At 51.3% G+C, this 20,887-nt stretch overlaps 1 protein-coding gene across 1 annotated transcript; it reads right to left on the reverse strand.

Annotated features, from left to right (window-relative positions):
* Positions 1–1,042: 1,042 nt before the first annotated feature.
* Positions 1,043–15,216, reverse strand: LOC137160320 (RING finger protein 112-like). Its single transcript, XM_067558843.1, has 13 exons — positions 13,794–15,216; positions 12,403–12,540; positions 11,978–12,082; positions 11,686–11,736; positions 10,557–10,613; positions 9,732–9,818; positions 6,918–7,047; positions 6,633–6,763; positions 5,790–5,843; positions 3,902–3,976; positions 2,277–2,552; positions 1,695–1,970; positions 1,043–1,387 (listed from the first exon to the last, which is right to left on the reverse strand). Exons 1-13 carry the CDS (start codon positions 14,112–14,114, stop codon positions 1,043–1,045), a joined length of 2,046 nt encoding a protein of 681 aa, XP_067414944.1. The 5' UTR covers positions 14,115–15,216.
* Positions 15,217–20,887: the final 5,671 nt, after the last annotated feature.

A 20,887-nucleotide genomic window follows, 5' to 3' on the forward strand; every position in this document is an offset into this window, starting at 1 on the left:
TTCTTACATCATGCGTTTATTCTCCTAAGTCTCTCCCACTATTCCCACACACATTCTCTCTCTCTCGCTGTGAAATGTGTTTTTTTTGCCACTGGCTGGCAGTGGCCCAGCTGAGGGATTTCTCCTGCTGCTATGCCTGGCCGCCCCGCAGGAACCAGTGTTGTTATGTTTGGATCCTTGGAAGTTACTTGCACTCAGAGAGAAACCAGCAGACAGATACACAGAGAGATGTAAACACACAACAGGATTTATTGTACTACTCTAAGACCAGGCAGAACTGGCTGAGCTATCCCATAATACTCTGGCTTTGTGGCTACGGCAACAAGCTAGGCTCTGTTTCTACGGCAACAGCTAGGCAGGACACAAAATACACAACAACTGGGAAAAGTGTTTTTCCCCCACTGGTTGGCCCCACTGTGGGACTCCTGCTGCTGCTGTCTGTCAGTGCCTGGTGCCTGCTGATGCTGGAGCAACTCAGGTAGGGCAAGCGAGGGGGGGTGTGGAGAAGAGAGGGGAGAGGCGTGAGCAGTGGGGGGGGGCTCCTGGCACAGGGGAGGGGGTGACGCATGGAGGAGACAGGAGGGAGGTGGCAGGACAGGGGCAGCGGTGGGGTGGGGGGCGAGCGGGGGAAAGATGCCCAGGGCAGAGCCAGAACAACAGCAGGGAGGAGGAGGGACGTGGGGATCAGCGGTGAGGGGCCTGGCGGTGGGATTAGGGGTGGGCTGAGAGCAGATTCAGGCTGGCAGCACGGCAGCCGGATCCCAGCCAGGCAGGCAGCGAGCAGGCAGAGACGGAGACTGGAGGAGAGAACGCTGCCCGCCTGGCTGAGCTTTATACGCTGCATGCAGCTTCGTGGGTGGCGGAGGAGGCGGTATCTGCTACTCAGCTTCCTGGGCTCCTCAGTAACTCCGTGGGAGGGAGTCCAAACAGGGACCCGGGAAGCTGAAGAGGAGATACTGCCGGGGAACCCGCATGGAGCATGAAAACTTTTGCCTTCCCAGCAAGGAAAGAGCGAGGCCACTACAGCCCCCTGCCTTCAGCATCACCGGAGGAAAACTAACGCTGCCAACACCACAACGCTGAACACCACCGCCAAGATTGGATTCGTAAATCCATTCTTCTGAGAGCCACCGTGGACTCTGCGGCTGCTGTCATAGGCTGTCATCTGCCTGTTGTAGTGACTCTGATAGCGCACTCCATAGGTCTCCAGGAAGGTCTCGGCCTCCCAAGACAGCTCTGCCACTAGCTCTGCCAGCAGGGTCTCCTCTGGCTCCATCATCTCCGCCTGGCAGCGCTTCAGCAGAGACTTGTGCAGCTCCCCGAACTGCTCCTCCATTTTGCTCGGTGTCACCCTCAGACAGTCGATCATGTGCTGGGACAGGACATCCTGCATTGAGTGGTAGAGGAGGGGGAGAGAAGGGGGCCCAAGGCAGTTAGAAGGGGCAGGCTGGCAACCCCGGCTCACCAATGTCCCCTCTGGCTACAGCACAGCAACTTCCCGTCACCCCCTGACAGAGATCAGGGCTACCTGTTGTGCCAGGGTTTGAATCTCCCATCTCTGCAGCCACCCTGGGAGCAGGAGAGATGAACGATGAAATCCCAGCTCCTGTCCCAAAGCCAGGAGCACGTGGGGCTGGCCAGGACGGCTCCCTGGGGTTCCCCTGGCTGGAGGCACAGCCTCCCCATTAACTCACCTTCTCCCTCAGAAAGGCAGCGTGGTCTCTGCGGGCTCTGTGCATGGCTCTCCGGTTGATGGCGTGACGCTGATAGCGCCTTCCATAGGTCTCCAGGAAGGTCTCAGCCCCCTGAGTCAGCTCTGCCTTTAGCTCTGCCAACAGGGTCTCCTTCTCCGGCTCCTTCATCTCCTCCCGGCACCGCTCCAGCAGAAACATGCGCTGCGCCACGAACTGCTTCGCCATCGTGCTCGGTGCCACCCTCAGACAGTCGATCCTCTCCTGGGACAGGACGTCCTGCGTTGAGCGGGAGAGGAGGGGGAGCGAAGGGAGCCCAAGGCTGTTATAAGGGATGGGTTGGCAACCCCGGCTCACCAACAGACCCTCTGGCTACAGCACAGCAACTTCCCCTCACCCCCCCTGACAGAGATCAGGGCCCCATTGTGCAGGGGTTCGAGTCTCCCAACTCTGCAGCCAACCTGGGAGCCAGAGAGATGAACTCCCATCTCTTGCCCCAAAGCCAGGAGCCCGTGGGGCTGGCCAGGATAGTTCCCTGGGGTTCCCCTGGCTGGGGGCACAGCCCGGCCCCACCCCCAGACTCACTTTCTCGCTCAGAAAGGCAGTGTGGTCTGTGCGGGCTGTGTCCCTGGCTCTCTGGTTGATGGTGTGACGCTGATAACGCCTCCCATAGGTCTCCAGGAAGGTCGCAGCCTCCTGAGTCAGCTCTGCCTCTAGCTCTGCCAGCAGGGTCTCCTTCTCCGGCTCCATCATCAGCTCCCGGCACCGCTCCAGCAGCAACACGCGCTGCTTCACAAACTGCTCCCCCACAACGCTCAGTGTCACCCTCAGACAGTCGGTCATGCACTGGGACAGGCCGTCCTGAGTTGTGCAGGAGAGGAGGGGGAGAGAAGGGGGCCCAACGCTGTTAGAAGGGGCGGGTTGTGTAGCCTATAGGACTAGCCTGCTTACTTGCACATATACACATTTCCTCATAGATTTAAGCATATGTTTTATTATAATAGAGTCATAGATTCATATTAACGTATTATAGCTGTAATGCAAGAGGCCTGCAAGCCACATCCTGCATGAAAGCCAATGCAGTTTGCATACATACATTCGGGACCTTTGGCCCAGATAAGTAATGATGTGCTAAAGGATAAGATGCATATATGGTCATAACCTTTACCCTAGATAAGTCAGGAGGCACCAAAACAAGTGGGGGCTACCCAGTTTATGTCCCAAATAAACTTCACAAGCACACCACAAAATCCCTAGCAATAGCTCGTAATAACAAAGGGAAGATGAGCGAACCATCTGGAAAGAATACATGCGTCAATAAAATGCACGAACCTGCCAGCCTATACAATAAGTGTACCCTAATAATTTAGGGCGTGAAGAAGCCAAGTTTGGACTTAGAAGGAGGCCCTATATACCCATATTATTCAACGTATAAAAGGGGAAAACCATGTTACTTTGGTGCAATCGTCAGCTAATCCTTCTTTGAGCTTCTTCTTCTTTTAGACTTCTTTTGGTGTTTGTTAGGATCTTTTATTCCTAGTTCATACTTAGTATTATTCGTAGTCTTAATCTTATAACTCTTAGCTCTCTAGCACTGCCTAGCTCTCCCCCCTTCCACTCAATTGAGGTACTGAACATCTCTCTTGACAGGGTTATCTGGGAAGGGTGTGAGTATATTAATCCAAAGTATACGATATATATATGTATTATATGTGCCTTAGAACAGGACTGTAATTCTAACCATTATCCATTATATTAGTCATTTGTCTATCATTCTATGTCATTCAATAAAAGCCTGTAAATTATGCGTATTCGGTTATCAGTGTGAGCATTCTGTCATGCACCCCGGGGGTCCTTGTAAAACTCTTTTTAGCCTGATTTTGGGACTAGAACCTCATTATCTTCTGATCAGATCCATTGACGAGCCTATAATCCCGTTCAATTACAAAACCCTGAAAATCAGGCAACGGTCGGCAAACCTGGTTCACCAATGGCCCCGTCAGGCTTCAGCTCAGCAATTTCCCCTCACTCCACTGACTGAGATCAGGGTGCCCCTTGTGCTGGAGTTGGGGTCTCCCATGTTTGCTGCCACCCTGGAGCCAGAGATATGAACTCCCATCTTCTTCCCTAAAGCCAGGAGCCCATAGGGCTTGCCGGGATGGTGCCCTGGGGTTCCCTGCCTGGAGGCACAGCCTCTTGCACAGACTCACCTTTTCCCTTAGAAAGGCAGCGTGGTCCATGCGGGCTCTGTCCATGGCTCTCTGGTTGTGGAAGGTGATGGCCATCTGTGCAGGGAGGACAAGACTGGGGTGAGCTGCCGTTTATGGGGCCCTGTCTCCACCCAGGGGTCATATCTTCCACTGCAGCAGACTCATATAACAGAACGACACCGTTATCTGATGTGGAAGCGACTTGGGGCTTCTAGTGCCGCTGGTCTCCAGTTTGATACTCACGGCAGCCCAGCCTCGGCTCCCTTCCCTGCCCCGACCTGCACTTTGCACTTGTGGCTCTGTCCGGTAGCTGAGGACTGTGGAAACCCCTGCCCCAGCCAGGCTCGGCCTGAGACTGACACCCGACAGCACATCAGTGATACCGGATCCTGCAGGTCTGGTGGTATTTGGGGGCTGTTATCGATCTCGGGGAGGCAGATTGTTTGGGTGCGAATCTCAGCTCTGGTGTGGGGCGGAGGGAAGGGTACTGTTCTGGGCTGGGTTAAACCTTGCTATGAAGCAGGAATGACTCCGGAATAGTCTCTGCTGTGGCACTATTCTGGAGTGGCTATTGCTGAGTAGTTATTCCGGAATAGCTAGGCCGGTCTATTCCCTTGTGTAGATAAGCCCTCCCCACACCAATTCTCCTCTAGAAGAGGGCCTGGGTAGTACCTGTCCCAGCTGATCTGTCTGACACCCAAGCCTGTATCAGGTTTACAATGGCGCCATGGTCCTGGGCTCACACTCAGAAGGGGCCAGTACCTGGACTGTGGTCCCACCCCCACCCCCATGCTCCACCCGGAGACCCCGCCCCCGCTTGGCCCCTTCTCAGTGAGGCTCTGCCCACGGCTTTTTCCTCTTTGCCCCCTCCCCCCCTCATCCCCTGCTTGCTCCTCTCCGCCCCTCCCCTCTGTGGGAGCGGTGAGCAGGGCCTTAGGGGGAGAGGCTGAGTGGGGATGGAGCATGGCAGGGACTTGGGAAGAAGGGGCAGAGAAGGGGTGAGGGCTCAGGGCAGAGCTTGGGAAGAGTGGGAGGCCCACAAAAGTTTAATCCAGCCATGGTCCCAGCCTGGGGCTCCAGCATCTACACTGCATTAGGCGGGTCTGGGTGCAACCACCCGTATCCCAGACTCCCAACTTCCCTCCCCAGCTATGGCTGCCCTGTTCCCTTGTTGGTGGTGCACCTTGGAAAACTGGACTGTCCTCCTAACTTCACTCACCAGAGGAGAAAGAAAGATGACCTATGGGATTGTGGGATACTTTCAGTGGCCTCCCAGAGGATGAGTCCAGCAGGGCTGTGTCTACACTTGAAAGCAACAGGGCTTGAACCCTGGCTCCCAGTTTGATTCTGGCTCAGACCCTCCAGCCCTGTAGGGCCCTGGGACCCGAGTCCCTGATTCCATTGTCCTCTGAGGCTAGGCTCATGGGAACTGCTCTCCCACCAGAGTGCCTGACCCACAGAGAAGAAAGGGGCATGTGAGGAATGTGAATTACAGTTCCCAGGAGCCACCTTGGTGACACTGCCAAATTGAAACATATGCAGGGGTTGGAGGAAACTCAATGGTTTCTGCAGAAAAACAAAAAAATCCCCATTTTCAGGCCTGCTCTGATAAATGGCTCTCATTTTCACACCAATACCCGCAGGATTGGTTCATGTTAGGGGTCTCACTGACTGGAGACATGTCCATAGGCTGGGTGACCTGTCCAGAACCAGTCACCCTCTAGTCTAGTTAAATTCTCCTACCCCAGAGTCCAAAAACCTGAGATTTTAGCAGATCCTTTCCCAGCTGCCTTCAGCAGGATGGACCCAGCTCCCAACACCACCCCAGCCCTGGCATGGAGAGAAAAGGGGAGACACCCCACGGTCAGGCCAGCAGCAGAGACGGTACCTGACAGGGAGAGGAGAAACCAAAGCGACATTTCTTCATCACATCAGATAAATTCTGCAAAGGAACCCAAACAAACCATCATGTCACAGACTCCACAAGGCTTAGAAAGGCTGGGAACAGTGCTGGGATGCAGCCTCCTCTGGAGGTGGGGTAAGCTGGGGAACAGCCGCACAGTGATACCTGCTTGCACTGCTACAGACTGGGGAACGACTGGCTAGGTAGCAGTTCTGCAGAAAAGGACCTGGGGGTTACAGTGGACAAGAAGTTGGAGTCAACAAATGGAAAGATTCCAGCAGAGGGCAACAAAAATGATTAGGGGGCTGAAGCACAAGACATATGAGGAGTGGCTGAGGGAACTAGTCTTGTTTAGTCTGCAGAAGAGAAGAGTGAGGGGGGGATTTGATAGCAGCCTTCAACTACCTGAAAGAGGGTTCCAGGGAGGATGGCACTAGGCTGATCTCAATGGTAGTAGATGACAGAACAAGGAGCAATGGTCTCAAGTTGCAGTGTGCAGGGGGGGGCGGGAGAGGTATAGGCTGGATATTGGGAAAAACTTTTTCACTCGGATGGTGGTTAAGCACTGGAATGGGTTACCGAGGGAGGTGGTGAAATCTCCATTCTTAGAGGTTTTTAAGGCCTGGTTTGACAAAGCCCTGGCTGGGATCGTTTAGTTGGGCTTGGTCCAGCTTTGAGCAGGGGGTGGGACTAGAGGACCTCCTGGGCTCCCTTACAACCCTAATCTTACAGGATTCGATGATGGTGCATAGGTCGTAGGGTCATCATTGACTGCCAGGTGAGAGCATCCCCATCCCAATCCCTGCAGCATACCTGGCCTGTCCCCACCTTTATCTTGGCAGCGAGCTGTGTCCCGGTGAGTGGCTCCCCATGCTGGTCTGTCCGGATGTGTTGGCCAACTGAGCCCACCAGGGCAGTGAGGTAGCCCCTCAGGCTCTCCTGGAAATCCTCATCCATGTCTGCAAAGGGGAGAAAGGATGGATGATGGTGGGGAATGTAGGGCCCATCTGATCCCCTTTCTCTCCACCTTCCTTGTGTGGGCAGGAGCAGCGACCCAGTCACATTGACCTGCACATGGCAAGGAGGACAGAGCCACTCTCCCGGATCCGTTACCTCTCAGCCTTCCCACGCTCCCATTCATGATCCCTTTGCCAGGGAAGGGCATCAGGTAACAGCGGGTGCTGCTTCTGCTCAGCGTTTCCAGGGTCTTGGGGTGTTTGCAAGGGGACATCGCCACCAGCATCTGCCAGAGCCAGAGGGAATCATTACATTGACACACGATACAGTGTTAGTGTTAGGCAGGGCTGCTGGGCAGTAGAAGACGGTCTGTGAGAGCCTGCCTGGTTTGTGGCAGACGCTGGCCGGGGTGCAGTGAACGAGGCAGGGGATGGCAAGAAGAGAAAGGAGTGGCTCTCAGTCCCAGTCTCCACTTCTCCAGCTCCCAGCCTCTCCAGACTCCTTGTTCCAGCCTGCTCCTTTCCCTCCCCCTGGCCTGGCTTTTCGCCTCTCCACACTGCAATGAAGCCGCTTCCTCCTCCACGCTGCCTGGGCTCACTGTAAACACGGGGTGAAGGCACCCCCGCTCTCAGTTCTGGCACCTAGCCTGGGCAGGAATCACAGGGAGACTCCAGGATTGCTTCTGCAGCTCCAGACCGATTCTTTGGAGACTGCAGCAGGTAAACTCTAGCACAGAGTTTCTCAACCTTTTTGTACTGGCGATCCATGTTGAACTTCAAAAACAACTGTGACCCCCATACTTGAAAAAATTGTGACTCCCCCCGGGCTTATCCTTGGGCCTGAGCCACTCTGGGCTGAAGCATGTACCTTAGCCTTGCGGCGTTCCCTGTGGCAAGGGGACCCTAGGCAATTTTCCTTCTTGCCACCCAGTAACACTGGCTCTGCACTTGTGAGCCCTGAACCCATCCTGCAGCCCCCCTGCTGGTCACATCCTCTGAGATTGAGAGACACTGACCTAGCAAGTCTCTCCTGAGCATTACTTGGCTTAGCTTGTTAATTGGCCAAATGTAGGGGGATTGTCTTGGGAACAGCCCAGGGCAAATGTCTGACACACGGGCCACCCCCAGCCAAATGAACCTTGGATTAGTTGCTTTTTCGGTATGAGTGAGGAATGTGTGTGGGGTTTAAATAGATAAGGAGAGACGCCAGCCCAAACCATTCGGACAACAAAGAGGGGAATAAAGACGCCAGCTGCAACTATCACCCTGACCCTGAGGGCCGAAGAATGCAGATAACCCTAAAGCACAAGAGAATCCACCCTGAGAATGTAACAAAATGTGAAATAAGAAAAGGAGAGGGCACGCTTGCCACTGACTGGTGCCGGGCTACCATACAGAATCTGAAGGCAGCAGGACACAGCAAGACCCACAGACTTACATGAGAGCCAGTGACTATAAAAATGGGTTGAGAACATGGAAACTTTCAGTTCGTTCTGCAATTATCTTCAAGGACCATCAGATTGCGCACTTACAGAGGCCCGGCTCCCACCTTGTGCTCAGCCTATCTGGCTTGAGCAATGCATAATAAGGACTGGTAATTATACTATATCAGCCTCCATAACTCTTGGGTGTGTGAATGTGAATGTGTGAATGCAATAGCCTTTTAAGAATGTTTTTGTATTTACAATAAACACGACGTATTGCCTTGTCCCCTGAACAGTTCCCGCTGATCATTTCTTTTACAAGTATAACATAATTGTGTATTCTCTAATGCAAAGTATGTCACATAAGATGTTTTTGGAATGCTCATGGTGTGCTGAATATTATTGTTATAGTAGTATGTTTTTTGCAATATCATATGTATGGCTATGAAGCTCTGCTATATAATATTCCCAAATACGTGTCTCATGGCTTGAAGCAGATTCAGGCAAAACCCTCCAAAAGCAGAGAGATAGCTCATGCCTCACGAAGGCATGCATAAAACAACCCAGTTCTGCTAGGAACTATGGACTAGCCTAAGCACCGATAAGGGGTACTCATCTGACTCAAATGGAGGAATCCGTAGGACATTGTCTGTCACCTGACCCCAGGGGGTGGGGAAGGAACATGTTAAAAGAAGAGATGTTTTGCAATCTCTCTCTCTTCCTCCTCCATCCGCAAACACCACCAAAGAGCTGAAATGCAGACCTGGAGAGAGCCTGGCTGCAGGCTGACCAGCCAGCCAGTGGTGAGAGTCATCTAAGACTGAAAGGTTGCTGAAAGTGTTAAGCTTAGTTTAGAATGCGTTTGGCTTTTGTTTCATCTTGTAAAATCTGATGTACTTAAAATCTTCCTGTACTTAATACATTTGTTTGTTTTATCTAAAGCAGTGTGTGTGGTTTGAAGTGTGTTAAGAATTCCATTTGAAGTGACAAGGCTGATCCATATCAATTTCTTTGGTAAATTGACAAACATATGAACTTGTAGGGTGCAGTGTGCAGCATGTACATTGTAAGATGGCAATTCCTAGGGTTGCTTCTGGGACTGGGGGGGTTTTGCCAGGGTTATTCTAATCCCGAGTGGCTGGCTAGAAGCACTCACTCACTTAGTGGGGAACAACTTACTTGCTGGGGGCTGTGCCTGGACTGCCCAGGAGTGGGGGTTCACACAGCAGAGCAGAGTGAGACAGGCTCCAAGAGTGAGGGTTTGGGGTGACACAGCAATACACCAGTCCAGATTGCAGAGGGGAACGTCACACCTGGCATTGGCCACTGTCGAAAGACAGGATAATGGGCTGGATGAACCATTGGTCTGACTCAGTTTGGCAGTTCTCATGTTCTTATGGAGAAATACAGAAAGAATTCAGCTGGAGGCAGAGAGGGGTCTTATAATGGGATTTGTCAGGCAACTTTTATCCAGTGTGGTGCAACCAGCCCCCTAAAGGGGAAAGGCCCCGTAACCCAGTCCCCACCCCCATGAGCCCCAGAGTCACCTGTCTGATGTCTCTCAGATACTCCTTCCCACCCTGGTCTCCAAGGACCCGGGAGCTGCTCCAATCCCGCACCAGCAGGTCTAGGTGCTGCAGGGGAGACAGGAGGGGAATGGAGGTCACTGGGGTGTGGGAGGAAGCTGGGATGGGGAGAAGGACAATGTCTGGAGGGAAAGCCTCAACCCTTGGGGAATGGGGCAGGGGATGCCTGGGGCAGGAGCAGGCTGTGGGGTGGGGGAGGGGTCTTCAGCATATGCACAACGTGCCCAGCCATTTGATAGCATCGTCGTCAGCCAGGTGGAGAGCTGACAGCCCGTCGTCGACGTAAGTCAGCAGGCCCTCGTCAAGGCTGTACACCGTAGTCTGACGATGACCACAGCTGGCTCGCAGGTCGTTAGAGCCACCGCATCTGAAGGGACCGGCCGCATAATTGCCCTGACCTGTTCGAAACCAGCTCAGGTGCCTTGGCAGGTCCAAACCTGGTGGGCAGATGGTGGGGTCGGTGACGACTGAGGGATTCGCTGAGCGCTCGTTGTGCCAAGAGATTCCACCCGCATGCCCCACGGTGCCATAAAATGACCCTAAAGGGCGTCTGGAAGGTAGGTGAGCTGGCGGGTGGTGGACGAGGTCTGCATAGAAAGGCAGGTCGCCGTTTTCATGGCTCGTAGCCAGCAGCATGATGGAGGTGCCCTCACAGTGAAGACGGGGCAATGCTGCGTTACTAAGTATTGGCAGCGGAGTTGCACGGAAAGTCCCTATAACGATGCGCATAGGGGAGGGGTGCTGGGGGGATATGTGGGGCAGGGCAGGTGATGAGTGCTGTCTTACCTGAATAGGCTCCAATCCGTAGGCCACTCCCACCACTTCAGCCACATGCAGAAACATCTGCAGAGGAAAGAGAAAGGAGTGGGGAGTCTGGGACTCCACAGGCATTTACCATGGGGAGGAGGGGACCCTGCCTGTGAAAAGAAAGGGGTCTGACTGCCCCATCCCCCCATCTGAGCCGCTCCCTCCACCCATCGCAGAGAGTGAGGCCCGGCGAGCATGAAAGAAAACTGGAGATGGACAGAGATGCTTTCACAGGCCGCAGAGAAGCAGGCTGCACCCGGTCAAGGGGGTGTGCGGGGAGGCTGGGGGGCCACAGAGATCTAGTGCACACCCCTCCTCCACACACTGCGCCCCGTGGAGGGGCAAGTCTGGTTCCAGGGCTCTGTGGAGTTGGGAGGCAGGTCAGATCAGTGATCCCAATGTGGGGGTCCTTTCCCTGAGGCATTCCCGGGATGCACCCCGCACCCCACACAAGTAGCACTGCCTCAGGCTGACAGATGCCACCAACACTCTTTGCACAGCCCCGGGGTCAAACCACAGCTATGCTCACGGCTTGAATGATCTCGACCACGCCGCGTTTACCTAGGCTCTCCTCGGGCCGTCGTCGCTCTGCATTAACCAGGTTTTTGCCAGCGACTAGACCCGGGGCAGCATGGACGGATACAATCCCTCCCCGAGCCGACCCGTTCCATGCAAAGAGATTCCACCCCCCAGAGTATGTCCGAGGGCAGGACGTGCCAGATGCTGCAGGTGGTAGTGACCTTGCTAAGGGCGCGACCCAGCGGGGCTGTTGCTGGGTAAGAGCCTGAAGAGAAGAGCAAAGCAGAGCAGGGTGCAGAGTGACTGCCCCAGGCCCTGGCCCCAGCAGCCTTCCCATCAACGGCAGAGCGGGGCTGGAGAGGAGTGATGGGTCCTAACTTTGGCCCAGTGGCCAACCCCGGACACCTGGGAGCAGAGAGCCAGGCTGGGCTGTGTGGGCTGACTCAAGAGACCTACGTAACCGTAGGAGAGTCAGTTTCTCTCTCTGGGCCTCAGTTTCCCCACAGGACCAATTGGGAGGGAAAATAACCCTGTGGAGCCAATGGAGAAACCGGCATGGCCATGTTCTGTGTTGCCTGCTCTGCCTCACCTCCAGGTATTCGAGATCCGTGTCCTTGACCCGACTGCCAATATTCAGTATCTGCAAATAATCATGAGACAGACAGAGCTACAGCCACGAGCAGTGACAGCCGGCCCAGGCCACGTCATCCCCCGGGCAGCACAGCACCCCCTAGTGCCGCACAGGGTATCGGGGCCAGCCCTGTCTGCTAAGGGAGAGCACCCCCTACTGAATACCCACCACACTCCCTACAGCACTGTGCCTCCTGCTGGACCCCCACCCCGCTCCCTGCAGCACAGCCCTCTCTGCTTAGCCCCCCAACCTGGTAGGAGCTGAGCAGCATGGACAAGGCGGAGAGTTTGATGCTGGTCTCCTTGTTGCTTTCAATGTCCATGGAGCCCTCGGTGTCTATCAGCAGCACGGCCACCTGGGGGACAAGAGTGACAGCCCCAGGTCAGCTCTCAGCTTTGTCCAGTAAGTCACGGCTCCTCTGCTTCCCACAGCCTGTCCCCTGCTCAGCCCCAATGGCACCTGGCATCTTGTTCCAGCCCACCCCAGCATTAGCTCCCTCCTCTCGCGCTTCTCCATCCCCCCCATTATCCATCCCACAAGGTTATCCTGGGCTCTTTCCATGTCTCCATCCTTCCCTCCCTATTTCTCCCGTTCCCTGTGTTTCCAACCCTCTACCCTCTTCCCTCTTTCCCCTTTTCCTCCTCCCCACACCCCCATGACCTCCTCCCCACTTACTTTGCCCCCCTTGTCCGGGACCCAGAAGGGCTGACTCCATGCCCACACACCCTCAGTGACTCTCTGTATGTCCATGCGCCACTCAAATCCCTCCAGGGGCTCATCCTCCCGGCCCATCCATGACGCTTCGCTCGCCTCCTGCTGGAAGGAAACACAGGCGTGAGGAGTGGGAGGTACCGTGCAGAGTAGGAGAGAAGAGTGACTGGTCTCCCCTACACCCAGTATGCAAACTCTTGGGGCGGAGGCAGAAACAGGGGTTAATTGCACTACTGTGGGGTGGGGAGGAATACATGGTGACAGGTGTGCCCAGAATCTGACAGACAGATCAACAGAACCACTGCCTCCTAGACAGCGAGACAGACAGACACACTGAGTTCTAAACAGACACACAGGCAGACAGAGAGCCATGCTTGAGTCCAGGCAGACAGACAGACAGACACTAATATCAGACAGAATTCCAGGCAAACAGATACGCTAGGGTCCAGCCATAGCCCTACCTAAACGAATATGTTTTACAGGGCAGTGCTCACAGATGCATGTGCATCTCTGAGCCCTCCAGCAGGGGGCAGAATGGGGCCGCTCACACCCACAGCTCACAGAATCATAGTATATTAGAGTTAGAAGGGACCTCAGGAGGTATCTAGTCGAACCCCCTGCTCAAAGCAGGACTAACCTCAGCTAAATCATCCCAGCCAGGGCTTTGTCAAGACGCGGCTTAAAAACCTGTCAGGATGGAGATTCCACCACCTCCCTAGCTAACCCATTCCAGTGCTTCACCATCCTCCTAGTGAAAAACATTTTCCTAGTATCCAACCTAGACCTCCGCCACTGCAACTTGAGACCATTGCTCCTTGTTCTGTCATCTGCCACCACCATCCTCCCTGGAGCCCCCTTTCAGGTAGTTAAAGGCTGCTATCAAATCCCCCCTCACTCTTCTCTTCTGCAGACTAAACAAGCCCAGCTCCCTCAGCCTCTCCTCATAAGTCCTGTGCTGCAGCCTCCTAATCATTTTTGTTGCCCTCCGCTGGACTCTCTCCAACTTGTCCACATCTTTTTTGTAGTAGACTGGACACAATATTCCAAATGCAGCCTCACCAATGTTGAATAGAGGGGAATAATCACTTCTCTCGATCTGCTGGCAATGCTGCTACTAATGCAGCCCAATATGCTATTAGACTTCTTGGCAACCAGGGCACACTGCTGACACATATCCAACTTCTTGTCCACTGTAACCCCCAGGTCCTTTTATGCAGAACTGCTGCCTAGCCCGTCGGTCCCCTGTCTGTAGCTGTGCATGGGATTCTTCTGTCCTAAGTGCAGGACTCTGCACTTGTCCTTGTTGAACCTCATCAGATTTCTTTTGGCCCACTCCCACCCCCGTTTACACTCACCAGGCTCTGGAGTCGGCGCAGCAGGTAGTTCATCAGGAAGGATTTGCCTCGGCGCTGCTCCCCAATGATGGACACCAGGCAGACGGGGGCAGCCCCCACCTCACCCTGCTCCAGGCAGCGACTCAGGGCATCCTCATCCAGGAACAGACCCCCTTCCTCATCCAGACGCACCAGCTGTACCGGGCGTCCTGGCTCTGGCTGAACTGCTGGCCCCTGCAGCAAGGAGAGAGCAAGGTCAGAACTGGGACCCCATACCTGAGCCAGCCAGGAATCTGCCCCCCGGATCAGATCCCTGTGTACCATTTCCATCCCGTGAGACATCCTTCTTCAACTGAGGACACCATAACTGGACACAGGATTCCAGCAGCGTCGCACCAGGGCCCAATCCAGAGGAAAAATAAACCTCCCTGCTGTTTCTTGTGATTCCCCTGTCTGTGCATCCTTAGCTGTTTTGGCCTCAGCGTCTCATAGGGGGTCACAGGTGGCTGATGATTCACCACAGCCCCCTGCTCTTTGTCAGCATCCCTGCGCCCCCCGAGAGAGCTCCCCAGCCCATGAGCATGGCTGACACTCTTTGGCTGTGTCACGGCGCGTGTTGTTTGCTTGTGCCCAGCAACCCTAGCAATGGGGCTGTTGGGGAAGCCGGGCTTTTCTCTGCTACCTACGGACTGTCAGACACCGTGTGCTGGGGGCTAATAACCGGCTGTGTCACTCCCGGCAGGGGCACAAGCCCCCAAGAGGAGGCCGATCTCAGTCTGCCAAGGGCAGCTGGGGAGACACAGTCGCTGCTGGAGCCTGAGTCCGGGAGACACCGAGCTCGACCTCAGGAAAGGCTACGCTCAGGGCGTAGCAAGGAAATAGCTTCCTTCCCATCAGGCAGTGAGCTGGGAGCTGAGCTTTCCTCCTGGTGGAGTGAGAGCAAAATCACCCTCTCACACCTGTAAAGCCCTGGGGGTGGGTGGGGAAACTGAGGCACAGAAAGGGGAAAGAACATGCTCTGCCCTAACTCCCCTCTCCCAGTGCTGGACTTTGATGACAGAGCTCCAAAGTCATCTCTTTTTCTGCTGGAGCCTCTTCCCAATTTCCCAGCCTGGGATCCCTCCCAACCACCAACATACCCGGAATGGGACCTGCTCTACCCGTCCTACCAGCAGTGATGCCTAAGTGAGCTCCAGGGCCGGCCCGATTCGTTTTTTCATCCTAAAAGGATTTTTCCCCCAAGATAGATGGAAAATGAGATTTTTATTTTCCTCCTCTTAGAAGACTGTGAACAAATAAGATGAAAGACTAAGTAATAATCCTGATTTTGGCCTTGCTTTTTAGACTAGGAGGCAAACAAGAATGTAAATGAAGGCACAAGGTTAAATTTGCCCCTGCCCAAACAGAGCAAGAGTTTCGCCTCTCTGTAATAAGAGAAGATAAGGGGACAGACCCCAGCAGGAGTTGCTACAGTAATCAAGCAGCTCAGGGAGAGAGAGAGGGAAACGCTGACACTAGGAGAAAGGGACTGTAGCTAAATGTAATCTCGCTCCCTAACCCCTCCCATGAGGTATAAAGGATGCTCAGGTGGTATTAAAGACCCCAGACTACCTCCAGAATAGAACGTGACCATATATTGCAAGGGGTGTTACCGGTGGAGGGGGGCCATACAGGTATAATTCAGCCTACCAAGAAGAAGGAAGGGAAGGAGGGGGCTCTGTCAGCATATGGAGCCATAGTTAGGACATGGAGCTATGGTTGGGGGGGAATGAAACTATCGACATATGGAGATAGGCCCAGCTGGTGTGAAGGGCTACAAATACAGTTAGGGAAAAGGAAGCCCAACTGGTGTGACGGGCTATGATTTTATGCTTGCTTGTTTAGCCCCAATAAACCCATCGCATAGCCTGCAGATTGGACTCTGGACTGTTATTTTCTGGCAAACTGTGTCTGGGAACTGAGAGGGAAAGAGCAGGGAGTCCTAACACCTCCATCTTCGGACAAAATCTATCAGGTTTTCATTAACAGAAGAGCTCCCAGCTTTGCAGGACAGTTGGGGTTTTCCTGCAATCCCCAGCTGCCGGAGGCATGGGATTGCTGCGCTGTTAAACCAAAGCAGTGAGCATCCAGGTCTCCCGTTTCCAGCGCTCGCACCTGGGGGTTGGTGGGGGAAGTTGGAAAGGGGGCTCTAAAGACCAACAAACAAATATAGAGCCCCTCTTTTTTGGGGGGGGGAGAGGGAATAGCTGAGGGGACAGCACTACTTCCACGGGTTAGCTTATGCCTGTAAATGTCCTGATCATGGCTAACATAAGACAAGGCGCATTCTGGGGGATTCCACATGCACAGGGATTTGCCCTGGTTTTAGCTGGTTTAACTGGTTAGAGTTCTACTGTATCTCAAATCATGGCATGAGCCAAAGCGGGCAATGGTGGGGGTAGATTAGCCGCTGTCTCTGCCTGTCTCTCTGCTGGACAGACAGTGAGGTCTCAACTGTCCCTGCCCAGCAGGAACCTGACCCCCAGCCACTGGGAATCTCCACCTCACAGAGAGACAAGAACTCTCATGTAACTGGGCAAGGCTTTTGGCCTTCCTTTTTAGGGAGGGTTCTATCCTTGGCTCTATAGAGTTTGGGATTGTCATCTGAATAGTGACGGCTGGAGCAGGGAATGGGACATGGGGCCTTTCCCTTCCATGATCTGACAGCTCCCACTGTATCTTAGGTGTATGTTAATTGCTGCAATTTGCATTTCACTCCTTTGGGCTAAGCAGAGATCAGGACCGATCCTTTCCTGGTCTCCCAGCTCTGTACCATGGCCATCACCTCATTGTCAGTATTAGTTCCCTTAGTCCATTGGGCCTTGCACCTTCACACTGAGGGATCTAATGATTTTCAAATGGGGCTTAATAGAAAGAAGCAAGAGAGAAGGAGAGATACCAAAGGCCATTTCACCTTCTGTGCCCACACCCCCACACACATCCCTGTCTCCCTTTCAGGCCCTGTTGCTTTCATCTATTCTGCACACCCTGTCTCTGCATCCTGGACCTTACCATGTCTGAGTTGTGCTACGCGTACCCTGGGTGGTGAATTTCCTGGGTTTATAACACTTGGCTTTGGGATCATTTCTACCTGCTGGTAACGTAATTTACTTAATTTGCTCTATCCCCTCAGCCATAACTCTATAGTGACAAAGCTTCGAATCTGGGATGTGTCTTGGTTTCTTCACTAAGAATCTCATCCATGCTCACTAAACCAGAAACCTAACGAGTATGTGGCCATGTGACGCTCCTAATGATTTGAAGATTGGTAATTGTGACCAATGGAGATGTGGCCCTTCCAGTAAAGATCTTAATACCTTTCATCACCATATAAATTTGACAGATTTCCACCCCGCCTTTTTGGTTTATGTCCTTCCCTCCAGTCTCATTTTTCGACATGTAGACTTTTGGCATGGTGCTTTCATTTTGAAATATTTTTATGCAGAACATTAGGACTGCTTGTGTGTGTGTGTGTGTTTCACTTTTACAGCCATTTTAAAGGTTAGAAGAAAAAAGTCTTTTTTCAGAAGAAAATACGCTTCTTTTGCATTTTAAATATAGTTTATTAACAGAGGAATAAAGCGGTAAGGTAGAAATATGTTAACAGGCCTTTTTAGAAAAAAAAAGTTTTTTATACATTAGGTTATTTTGAAATAAAGGCTGAAAAATCATTATGTTTTTTGAAGTAAAGTCATTAAAAATTAGCAACAGAACATGTGTTTTTAGAGAAAAATAATTTTATGAATTTAGGATATTTTGAAATATAGTCTGAAAATAATTATGTCTTTCAAAATAAAGGCATTAAATATTAACAATAGAACATCCATTTTTTTGAGAAAATAAAGCAGGGTGGGGTTAAAGAAGACACAGAGCAAAGTGAGAGACGCTGTAGAACTGCTGAGAAAAGCAAAAGACTTTGTGTGTGTGTGTGTGTGTGTGAAAATAAATTGTGTGTGTGCAAAGTGTGTTTGTGTGTGTGTGTCACTGTGTGTGTGTGTGTGAGTGTGTGTGTGTGTGTGTGTGCGCTCAATGCCTTTTTTGCCTCTGTCTTCACAGACAAGCTCAGCTCCCAGACTCCTGCCTGCACAGAATGGGGAGGAGGTGAACATCCCTCAGTGCTGAAGGAACAGGTTCAGGACTATTTAGAAAGATTAGACATACACAAGTCCATGGGGCCAGATGCAATGCATCCGAGGGAGCTGAGGAAGTTGGCTGATGTGATTTCAGAGCCATTGGCTATTATCTTTGAAAGCTCGGGGCAATTGGGGAGGTCCCTGATGACTGGAAAAAGGCAAATATAGTGCCCATCTTCAAGAAAGGGAAGAAAGTGCATCCAGGGAACTACAGCCAGCCTCACCTCAATCCCTGGAAAAATCATGGAGCAGGTCCTCAAGGAATCCATTTTAAAGCACTTGGAAGAGAGGAAGGTGATCAGGAACAGTCAACAGGATTCACCAAGGGAAAGTCACGCCTGACTAAACTGATTTCCTTCTATGAAGAGGACACTGGCTCTGTGGATGTAGGGAAGGCGGTGGACGTGATATACCTTGACTTTATTAAAGCTTTTGACACAGTCTCCCACAGTATTCTTATCAGCAAGTTAAAGAATTATGGGTTGGATGAATGGACTATAAAATGTATAGAGAAATGGCTAAATCATCAGGCTCAACTGATAGTGATCAATGGCTTCATGTCTAGCTGGCAGCTGGTCACAAGCAGAGTGCCCCAAGGGTCGGTCCTGGGGCCAGTTTTGTTCAACATCTTCATTAATGATCTGGAGGATGGGATAGATTGCACCCTCAGCAAGTTTGCAGATGACAGGGGGGAGACAGATTTGCCTGTAGCTGTTATCAAAGAGGAGGAAAGCAAGTTAATCCTGTTAAGGCAGAATACTTTTATTGTTTCACCTCACTTATGGTTAGAACACCAAAACCCCAAGGTTATTAAACAAACTCACATAGACAAATTATCTGAACAGAAGGCATGGCATAACAAAAGTGCTTGTAAATGCACTCTTGTAGTAGATTTACTATTAATGCTAATGTTAACTTTTGTAACCAATTTGTTGCTGATATCAAGATCTGTAAAAATGCACAGTGGGCATGATCTTTTGAAAAAAGGGTACATAAGAACACACTATGTGATGAAAAACCTTTTATGGTTATGCTGTTTTGTTAAATGAAAATTCACTTTGTGTTGAAAAGCCTGGTGATGTTAAAATTTCACAGCTAATGCCTATAACCAACCCTAGAACTCCCCGCAGCAGAAAACCCACTGCAAGCTTAGACTGTTGTGCAAAAATGGGAAACTTAGGTACAAAACCTTATAGCCTTCATGGCTAAATGTCAGAGTGAATGCCCTCTGGAAAACATGAATGTCTATGCTCAGCTGACATGTGGGCCAGATCCTGGAATCTCTCTTCCTTGTCACACTGGCCAAATACAGACTTGGAGATCAGGGTAGCTCCCTCCATGTGTGAGTTATTACTCTTCAAAGACAGGTTTAGGAACATTCCTCTCCTTGTCATAATTTTCCTGAGACTGGGTCATGATAATAACCTGATTAAACAAAGTTTCACTATCACTTCCCATAGACTGCTCAGACACATACATCCCCTCTCCAGAAATCTCCCTGTTGATTACAGGTAATACAGGAGATTCACATCCATACTCTTTCTGGGACTGGGGTATGATATTAAACTAGTTAAACATAGTTACTATGTAATTACCACACATACCCAAATTGTTATAAACTGGACAGGTTCTCTTCCAATTTCTGCTGTTCAGAGAAGCTGCACTTCCAGGATGATACAGTTTTTGCTGTTCTTTTATTTCTTCGATCTGGAGTTTAAGTCTGGTAACTTTCTTCTGAGTTTGCATCTTAAAAAGGCTATGTATCTGACTGAAATGTATCTGACTTGGTTCTTAGACCAAGATTCCTGTACAGTGTGTGCAACCCAAACATTGGAGCACTTACTAGGACACTGAAAGTGAAATGAATTATAAGGAGTTGAATTGATTTCCCCCCACCTCCCATTGTCTACACTTAGAGTTAGAGAAACACAGAAAGTAAAGCACATAAGTAGTTACCAACTACATTACATTTTTAAAAATTCTTTAATCCATCAAGCAGCCATTTTGTATCTGGGTGTCTGCCGTGCTGTGAGTCCTTCTCTTCCAACTGGTGAGTAATCTAAGCTCCTTTTCTACTTACTCTTTCATATTTCTGAGGGGAGCAGAGTCTCACAAACTTGAGTGCCTCAGTGAATTTCATTGGAGTGATGTTTGCTCTCTCAAATCCTTACAGCAAAACACTAGAAACCTCCTTCCCAGCTTAATATTTAATCATAACTCTTTGCATAAAACCAACCTTCAGTGAACATAAACCAAATCCTACATAAGCCATTTGTGAGATTTGGCAGCCAAAATTTGTTCATTGTGGATCCATGCTGCTAACATCAATCATTTAATTACGTTCTAGATAGTGATTTTTTTTAAGAGATTATTTTTTTAAGTTTAGTATCTCAGCTATTTTTGAGCCATCATTAATTTCACCCTTTCCTCCATTTGTTAATTAATGTACAGACTTTCTCTCTAATACATCTTTTCCCCTTGACAAACGTTTAAATGTTCATCTTAAGCCCTGTTGTTTAGCATCAGCTCATTTATGTTAGTAGTGAATGATGATCAAGTTACAGCACATAATCTGAAAATTTCTTTCATGATGGAAAGATCTCCAAAAATGCCATGCCCAGGAATAATCTAGAGCAGTGGTTCCCAACCTTTGGGAGTGAAAGCCTCACTAGTGAACATTAGGTAAAACACACACACACACACACCCCCGCCCCACTGCCCCGACCTGCCCCGCCCCCTCACCGGCCATAAACACATATCATAATAATAATAACACCACCACATTATATAATAGTAATAAATGACTCTTAACTGAGTAAGAAGCGAAGCCTTCCCTGGTGCAGCCACCACCACATGCCCTGTGTGCCCCCCTCCCCCCCTTTTCCTGTCCCTCAGGGACTGAGCGTAATGGAGGCGGCTGCTACAGGCCTCCACCAGCCTGGG

Source organism: Emydura macquarii, unplaced genomic scaffold (genome assembly GCF_026122565.2).
Source record: "Emydura macquarii macquarii isolate MOO-44397 ecotype Brisbane River unplaced genomic scaffold, CSIRO-AGI_Emac_v2 contig_2190, whole genome shotgun sequence".
Taxonomy (NCBI): domain Eukaryota; kingdom Metazoa; phylum Chordata; order Testudines; family Chelidae; genus Emydura; species Emydura macquarii.